General features: G+C 34.5%; 1 protein-coding gene across 1 annotated transcript; it reads left to right on the top strand.

Moving 5' to 3' along the window:
* Nucleotides 1-315: 315 nt before the first annotated feature.
* Nucleotides 316-7735, top strand: LOC150098521 (uncharacterized). Its single transcript, XM_090405430.1, has 2 exons — nt 316-647; nt 5639-7735. Exon 2 carries the CDS (start codon nt 5738-5740, stop codon nt 7295-7297), a length of 1560 nt encoding a protein of 519 aa, XP_090261556.1. The 5' UTR covers nt 316-647; nt 5639-5737; the 3' UTR covers nt 7298-7735.
* Nucleotides 7736-9762: the final 2027 nt, after the last annotated feature.

Genomic DNA, 9762 nt, shown 5'->3' with positions numbered 1-9762 from the left:
CCTCTCGTCACGACGAGTATCGAACTCAGGCCTTTTCTAATCGAAGGGCGCAATATAGCAACGTTGATTCAGTGGTAGAATGCTCGCTTACCACATGGGCGGCCCGATATAAGTTTTAAGCTACTCCATAGCGCAATTGGACGAAGGACGGTATTGGAAGAAGGTAGCAGGGTTTTTCATCCTGGGTAACAGGCAGATAGCCTTCAGAATACACGCAGTTTAGAGACAAAAAATGCTGTTGGTGGTGATGAGCGGTAGATGGCGGTTGTGAAATGTGTGTAGCGGAGTGAAGTAAATTGCCCTTCCGCGATGAGTATTTGGACTTTTTGGAGGTGTCATGTAATAATATGATTTTCATTTTTTTCCCCCATTGATCTTAGGCTCATCATAACAAAACGCGTTCTTTTAGCATTGCATCAATCAATCTGAATAAGTGGTCTTAAATATTAATTATACAGTGTGCTATTTCATGAAAGTGGCGTAAAACTGCATGAACACCCTACGCGGATGAGAACAGTTCTAAATGACTAGAACGCCTAGCGTCGAAAGACAAATACCTTTCATAGTGGGAAGCATTTGCCGGTCTGTATAAAGCATGCATGAGAAAGTGTAACCCTGAAAAAACTTTTAAAAATTTCAAAAAGCTTGTAAGTTTTGGTTATATTATTTAATTCATTTTGTGATGAATTTCTCTTTATCGATGTAAATGCTAAAAACGTATATCGAAATTTTTATATTAGCGCCCTGAAAAGAAGATCCACACGGTTTTTCCACATGAGCAAAGGTTGGTCGATTGGTAGAGCCTTTGCTACTAATGGCTTGTAAAAAGTTAAGCAAGTTTGAGCGCGGTTAGTAGTTGGAAGGGATTTAATTGTTCGATGCTGTTGGTACACTCTCCCTGGAAGTGTCACATAATAATAAAAAAGCCTTTAATCCACGTATTCTTGTGAATTAGAGACTTCCATCCAAAGGGATGCGCACTTGCAATACACCAAAAGGTGCTAGGAAGAAATAGATGAATGCGTTTAACAGGTATTTAATTTACTTGTAGTTTAGATAGCATTTACTGGAAGAGGATGAAGAAAAATGGTGAATAGCATCATGCAAGGGTATCTCGAGGGCGAGGCCTGGATAATAATAATAATTACGAGAGACCTCTTCCAGGGAATTAGGGACCCATCGAGGGAGGCCATATACTACATGCACCAGTTATCATACTTATTCTTGAATTCATTCACACTACTTGCACACACACACCACATCCAATGGCAATCCATTCCAGTCATGCATCACCCTATGAGAGAAAAATCTTGCTCTCACCCCCTTCTTATTGGCATTCATTCTCAGCTTCCAAGGATGCCATCCTGTCCTTTCTCCATGCTCCATAAAATAAAAAATTCCATCAAGTGAAATGCTGTATGATCCTTTCAGAAGTTTGCACTTCTCAATCATATCATCCCTCTTCCTCATGTCTGCATTCTACAAATTCTCAATCTGTCTTCATAATCAGTATTCCACAGTCCTGATATAATTTTTAACACTCTTCTTTGCATTCTCTCCACACTATCAGAATTGCAACAGAAACCAGGAAACCAGACCTGCACACAATAGTCCAAGTGAGGTCTTATCAAGGCCTTGTAAAGAACGAAAACCACATCCTTGTTTTTACATGTTAAAGTTCATTTCAGCCTTGTAATTATCTTTTGAGTTGTATTTTCAATCTTTGCTACATGGCCCCTGTACTTCAACTTGCTATCCACTAACACTCCAAGATCCGTAGCCTGATATGTTTCTTCTAGCATAATCCTACCAATATAATACAACATTGGATATCTAATTGCTCCAAAGTGCATGACTTGACAAAAAGCTCTGTATATTTAGTCCATCAAATATTTTCAAAGTTTTTTTTTTTTATTGTCGTTATTGTTTCTATTATTATTATTGTTAAGGCATACCAAACAATGTTTCCCTTATTGTTTGGGGGGGATCCGTGGGGGAACTCTTGTGTGCTTTCTCTATGCATGGTTCAGGCGGTAAGGCAATTTTGTCACATGCAATACGTTTTATTTTATTTCTTATGTGACTTCCCCACAAAAAGTTGTAAACCCATATTATATTAGTACTGTAGGTTAGGAAAATAGGAGATATGATACAGACCTTCAGGTTAGTTAAGGGATTCCATCAGATTAATACAGAAGGAATTATAAAAAGAGTGGATGTTAAGATGGGGAGAATGAGAGGTCATACCTGGAAGTTGTATAAAGATATAGTGAACAAGGGTCTGAGGAGTAGTTTTTTAACATGGAGAGTTAGTGAGTGGAATGCATTGCCTGAATACATTTGGGTGCAAATAGTGTAAATACTTCAAAACTCATTATGATAGACGTTGCTGGTTGAGTGGAGATTAACAAATGATAATAATAATAACAATAACACTGTGTTGGACACTGGAGATTAGCTTTTCATGGAAATATCCCATTATGAAGTGATAGCCTCTTGACACACCATTATATACAGATGATCAAGTACTCCTAACAGTGAAGATGAATTGCAATATGCTGTGTGCCATTTAAATTTTATTGCTAAAAAAATTAATGTAAAAACCCAAATTATGTCTTTTCATGGAAAGGAAACACTTCCTTCATTTCCTGCTTCAACTATCTTGGTTATACATAATATTGCTTAAGAGTATAAACAACACCAAGATGAAAAATACCTTTATTAAAATTGCTAGTGTTTTGCTGGTTTTCTACTTGGCATCATCAGATCACAATGTTAATTGTGACAGTATGCAGTACTATCACAATTACAAACAAAGTAATTGTAGAAGATTTAAATTGTGACCAACACCTAATGTCCTTACATGGTGTCCTCTATGGATCAAATAACTACAAAGTTAATTTAGAGAAGTCCAGTTATTAAGTCTTAAAAGGATAATCTCCCAGATCTTTGGTAAATTAATGCAACCATACCTTGTTCAGGTTGAGAGGGTGCTTATAGCCAATTCTAAGAATAACCTCTTGGACCTGTAGTGATTTCTATTTCCCATCTGATCCTATGTGAAGGAGTATCCAGAGCATAGTCTCACAATCCAACTTGTCATACAGATGATCTCAGATGTAATTTTTGTGTTCTTCAAGAGATCATCTGCATGGCAAATCAGGATTGGCAGACCATGCTCTCGATACTCTTTCACATAGGATCAGATGAAAGAAAAACATCTATATTACATAGAAGTTGTTACAGTGAGAGGGCTATTCTTAGAATCAGCATCAGCTACGAAGCACTCTCCCATCCTCAACAAGTATGATTGCATTAATTTACCAAAGATCTGGGAAACCATTCTTTTAAGACTTAATAGTATAAATCAACTCTGTAGTTGTCTGACCAATAGACTATTCCATGCAAAGACAATAGGTATCAGTTACAATTTAAATTTTCTACAATTACTTTGTTTAGTGTTGTATGCTTGTCACAGCCATCATTGTGCACTGATGATGCTGTGTAGAAAACCAGAGAAATATTAGGAGTTTAATAAATGTATTTTTCCTCTTGGTTTTATTTATATCATTAAGCATTATTGAATAATGAACATGCCTAAGCCTCTTTCTTTATGTATCTTGGTTGTAAAAATATTTTTCACTTGGCTATAAATTAAATTATACTTGCCAAGAAATTATATTCTTGTTTAATCCTTTATCCAGATGTAAGCAAAAAAAGTTTGCATGTGAATTATCTTCACAACTAGGCTACTTGTATATAGAGGCTAATAACTTTACATTAATTGCCTTAGCATCCCATAATGCAAAACACAGATCCTTTCTGACATGTATAATGCTACTCATTATGGAAAGGGGGGGGCACTGCCTAGTTTGGTTTCAACCTTTATTGAGATTTCTTCAGTGGGAGCGAGAACTTAAATGCAAACTTTGTGTTTGAGATCTGGCTCCAATTTGCATTGATTAAATAAGAACATAATTTCTTGTCAAGTTTAATTTATCTTGCTTCTAGTCTGACTTACAAAGAAGAAATTGACATTAATCATAATTCAAAAGTACAGCAGAGAATAATTAATCAATTTTTTTTAATCCAGCTAAAGCATAGAGGCCATAGCTGCCCTTACATATGGGAGTAAAACCTGGTCCATCAGCAAACAAAACAAGTAAGGTCAGTTGAAATTTATGAGGGCTGCAGGATATATGTTACTTGACTGAATGAAAAACAAATAGATAATGAAAAAGCTAAATGTGATACCTATAATACTGTATTATTCTGCAATATAAACCAAAATGGTTTTGTAAACAGAACAGACAGTACCGGGATTCCTGAACAGTTTCTTTGACATCCTTAGAGGAAGAAGACTACTTGGAAGACCAAACAAAAGATTGCTTGAGACAGTAGTAGGCTGTTAGGAATACTACTGGACAGGATGATAATGACAGTACAAAATATTTTATTAAGTTTAAAGGGAGATGGTAAATCCCATTTTATTTTATAGCCGGGTATGAAACTCAGATCGAAATCCATCGAATCCATACAGTTTCATGCCGAAAAAACTATCGGCAAGCCCAAGCGTAAGTGATAACTTGGGTAGTACAACACCAGGGCAACTCCAAGCAAAGGTGGAGCAAGTTCCATCACTAACCTTAATATTTTCTCATAATGTAAAACACAGCTCCTAAGAGATGTATATATATTGTTTTACATTATGAGAAGAGGTCACTACTCAGACTGGTTTCAACCTTTTTTTGGTCTCATCAATGAGTAGGTAGACCTGGAATATCAAGGTTTTAAGTGAACCGAACTTACATATACCTCTACTATAGAATTGCTGAACTGGTGTACTCCTATATTTCACTTAAAACCTTGATATTCCAGGTCTACCTACTCACTGATGAGACCTCAAAAAAGGTTGAAACCGGTCTGGGTAGTGACTCTTCTCATAATGTAAAACTATATATACATCTCTTAGGAGCTGTGTTTTACATTATGAGAGAATATTAAGGTTAGTGACGGAGCTTGCTCCACCTTTGCATGGAGTTGCCCTGGTGTTGTACTACCGAAGTGATCACTTACACTTGGGCTCGCCGATAGTTTTTTTGGCATGAAACTCTATGGATTCGATGGATTTCGTACCTGGCTATAAAATAAAATGGGATTTACCATCTCCATTTAAACTTATTTATGTCGCCAGTAAAATAGCCTTTTGGCTTATTAAAATATTTTACTGTTACTAACATGCAACACATGAAGTTGCATTATTATTGTAGTAATGAGTTATGTTTTGCAGTGTGATAATCTTAGTTGTGTATGAAAAGTTTCACAGGCAGTCATTTTATTTATGCAAGAAAGTGATTATTTGTGATAGAAAGATGATTTTTATTTCTGTATTCTTAATATTGTCTTATTTTTTCATAAACATTATCAGAAGATTAAGGAACTTAGTATAGGTTCTATAAAGATGAAGTTATTTGTTCTGTAAGAGAGTTTAATGATCAAAAGGCAACTCTCAAATTAACATATTGACAACTACAATGTACACATATTTCTTTTCTTACCATATCACAATCAATTCATGATTTTAAGTTATTTCCTATTCTTATTTTTTGCTCTAATTAACTCTCCATTTTTTTTTCAGGAAGAAGACAATGAAATGCTATTGGATTAATAAGAAAAATAGCCGCCACTTTCAAAAAGGTTGAAAGAGGTCCTGGTTAACATAAGTTAGTTGCAGTGAATGTTAAGAAGTTTCATTATGTATGCTGAAAGTATACAAATATGTAATAATCAAGTTATTCAAGAAATATGTTCATCAGTAAACACATCCTCATATATACAAACTATAAAATTAGATCACTCTGTTATTTACAAATCTGTTCTACAGACAGATCATAAAACACATGTTCCAGTGGATGAAAATGGAAAAGCAGGGAGAAAGAGTCTCAAATACCAGAAACATTTCATATGTGAAATATGCAATAAAACATTTTCATGTATAAGTAAACTGAATACACACTTTGTAGTCCATACTAAAGAAAAGAACTTTTCTTGTGAGACATGTGGCAAAACATTTTCACAGGCAGGTGGACTTAAAAGCCACTTATTGATTCATACACAGGAGAAATCCTTCACTTGTGAAGTATGTGGGAAATCATTTTCAAGAGCAGGTGACCTAAAAAGTCACCTGTTATTTCATACCCAAGGGAAAACTTTCTCTTGTGAAGTATGTAGCAAGGCATTTTCAAGAGCAAGTAATCTAAAATCACATTTGTTAGTTCATACACAACAGAAACCTTTTTCATGTGAAGTATGTGACAAAGCATTTTCAAGATCAAGTAATTTAAAAGCTCATTTAGTAGTTCATACACAAGAAAAACCATTCTCCTGTGAAACATGTGGGAAGGTATTTTCAAGATCATGTGATCTAAAATCTCACAGATGGTTACATACTCGTGAGAAACCTTTCTCTTGTGAAATATGTGGCAAAACATTTTCAAGATCAAACAATCTAAAACTTCATTTGTTTGTTCACACAGAGGAGAAGCCATTGTCTTGCAAAACATGTGGTAAAGGATTTTTACGGTTACGCAATCTGAAAAGTCACCTTTTAATTCATACTCAGGAGAAACCCTTCTGTTGTGAAAAATGTGGCAAGTCTTTTACTCAATTAAGTACTCTCAAACGTCACCTGTTACTTCATACTAAAGGAAAGTCCTTCACTTGTGAAGTGTGTGGTAAATCATTTTTAAGATTAAGTGATTTAAAAATTCACTCATTAGGCCATACTAAGGAAAAACGTTTCTCTTGTGAGACTTGTGGCAAAGCATTTTCATGGTCAGGTCTTCTGAAACAGCATCTAATAGTTCATTCAAAAGAGAAACCTTTCTCTTGTGAGATATGTGGCAAAGCCTTTTCAAGATCAATTGTTCTGAAACACCACTTAGTAGTTCACACTCAGGAGAGACCTTTCTGTTGTGAAGTATGTGGCAAATCATTTTCAATTTCAAGGAATCTAAAAGCACACTTATTGGTTCATACTCAAGAGAAGCCCTTCTCTTGTGAAACTTGTGGCAAAACATTTTCTCAGTCTGGTAACTTGAAATCACATTTATCTGTCCATACTCTGGAGAAACCTTTCTCGTGTGACATATGTGACAGGGCTTTCTCAAAATTATGTAATTTAAAATCACACTTATTAGTTCACAGTAAAGAGAAAATCTTCTGTTGTGAAATATGTGGTAAATCTTTTGCAAGATCAAATAACCTAAAATCTCATTTATTAGTTCATTCCCACTAGAATTTCTTGATGCATAATTTCATCATATTATCTTAACCAGATGCTATTCAATATATGCTATCCTCTGGAGATATGCTATCCTTCTAGTGTGCAGTATTGTCATGAAATAAATTTTTCACATGTTAATTCTGATTGAGGATATTAAGATGATGTTATTTAATATGAGAAAGCAAAATTGTAGAATTACTGTTATATTGGATAAATGAATTAACATTATATGTTCCATAAAATATCTTCATCTATGACAATTAAAAATCTTGATGTCAATATCTTATGAAATGACAAAATAGTTAAAAGTGTATGCAGTTTGCCATTTAACAGTTTTTGTTATAAAGCATTACAATAGCAATATCAGGTTATCATTGTTGTATATTACCATTGAACATTGATACTTAAGATTTCTTAATTTTTTAGTGCAGTAAGAGAAGTGATGCATGACAGTCACTGGCTTAATATATATATATATATATATATATATATATATATATATATATATATATATATATATATATATATATATATATATATAGAGAGAGAGAGAGAGAGAGAGAGAGAGAGAGAGAAGTATATATATATATAGAGAGAGAAATATAGAAATCTGCTGTATTTTTGAATTATGCAGTGCAATATTCATGTGCAAAGCATTAATTGGCTGCTAATAGTATATTTGCAATTTTTTGAAAAATGATATTATATGAGAATTTTTTACAATATTCATAATCTATATTCTGCAATTTTCTGCTATTAGAATATAATAATATGATTTTAAGGGAGTAGGTGTGCTAAGTGTATCTCAATACATATCTGCTGAATACTCATGTATCTTAAGGAAGGATTACTCTAATCTAATTTGGACACAAATATATCTTACCATATATATATATACACATACATAACTTGTACTCATGAATTTACATAAACAGTACTTAAACATGTCCCATAAAGCATGATTGATAGATTAATAATTTATACTGGTGTATTCTTACTTTCTTTGTGGTTTAGATTTTACTTTACAGTATATGACTCTAGCTCATGCATGAGGTTAGATTTTGATAATGCATTGCTTCACTCACCTGAATATTGATTGTGATACAAAAATTATCTGTGTTGCTTAATCAACAAAATTATGGGAATTTTGTGGAACCCTAGATTTCTAGTTTATGCATTTTGTTGAACATCACATAATAGTTATTAAAACCTTTTTAAAAAAAATTGTATAAAAGATTCTTTTTTTGTTATTGTATCTTTCCTGTTTTAATGCCAAGTAATTCTGAAACCAAGATGCAGCAAAAAGAAATAAGAGAAAAATGAGGCTAAGTAATTTGGTTAAAATACTGTCTTATGTTATGAATTTTTGCAGTTATATGTGATTACTGTTATTAACATCTCTGATGCTTAAAAGATCATCAAACCATGCCTTGAACCAATCCACATCACCACATTTTCAGGCAATGCATTCCACTCACCTATCACTCTCTACACAAAGAACCTGCTTCTCACTCCCCAGTTTACACTCTCCTTATACAGATTTCACAGACAGCCTCTAGTTCTACCCCTACCTCCCTCTACTCAATGAAATATCTTCTCCACATTAATCTGGTAACAAACTCTCACCAAATTATGACCCAATCATATCCTCTCTTCTATTCACAAGGCTCTGCAAATTGCATTCCTCAATCTCTATTTATATCTGACATTCCATAAACCTGACACTAACATAGTAAATCTTCTCCAACACAGCCTCACCCCCCTGGAAAGCCAGGGGGTGAGGCTAGATCAGGCTTTGATTAGGCCGTATCTGACCTAATCAAAGCCTGATACAAGGAAACCATAACTTCTTTGCTTCTGCATGTCAATATCCTCATTACTACCATAATCTATTCAGATATTTTACAATTTTGGTAATGTGACCTCTTAACTTCAAGTCTCTCTCCACCATCACTCCTCCCAGATCTCTCATCTCCTCCACCTCCCCCAAAATTTCTCCATTAATGGTATCTTCTGCATCCCAACCTTGCCTATCAAATTTCAAGACCTTTCACTTTGCAACATTAAATTGATAGCTCCACTCATTTGCCTACTCTCATAGTCTATTGAGATCCTCCTCCAATGCACAGTGTTTGCTCTACTTCACATGGCTCTTCCCAACTTTTGCTTCATCAGCAAACAACTGCACATCTCCATTTAAACCAGTCCCAATGTCATTAACACAATCTAAACAATAATGGCCCCAAAACAGATCCCTTTGGCACTCCACTAGTGACTTTCCTCTTTTGGGACACCATTCTTCCATATACAACCTGCTTGATGCCTGTCTGACATCCAATCAGCTATCCAACTTACTAGTCTGTTATCTAATCCCATCTGTTTCAATTTAGCTACTAGCTTGTCATGTGGCAGCCTATCAAAGGCCTTTGAAAAATTCAAGCACACCACTGTATATGTATCTCTTTTATTGAGTGAAT

Source organism: Typopeltis vanoorti, chromosome 15, assembly GCF_054136105.1.
Source record: "Typopeltis vanoorti isolate ZY-2024b chromosome 15, IOZ_Tvanoo_1.0, whole genome shotgun sequence".
Classification (NCBI taxonomy): Eukaryota; Metazoa; Arthropoda; class Arachnida; order Uropygi; family Thelyphonidae; genus Typopeltis; species Typopeltis vanoorti.
This window is presented reverse-complemented; position numbering and strand designations above follow the sequence as displayed.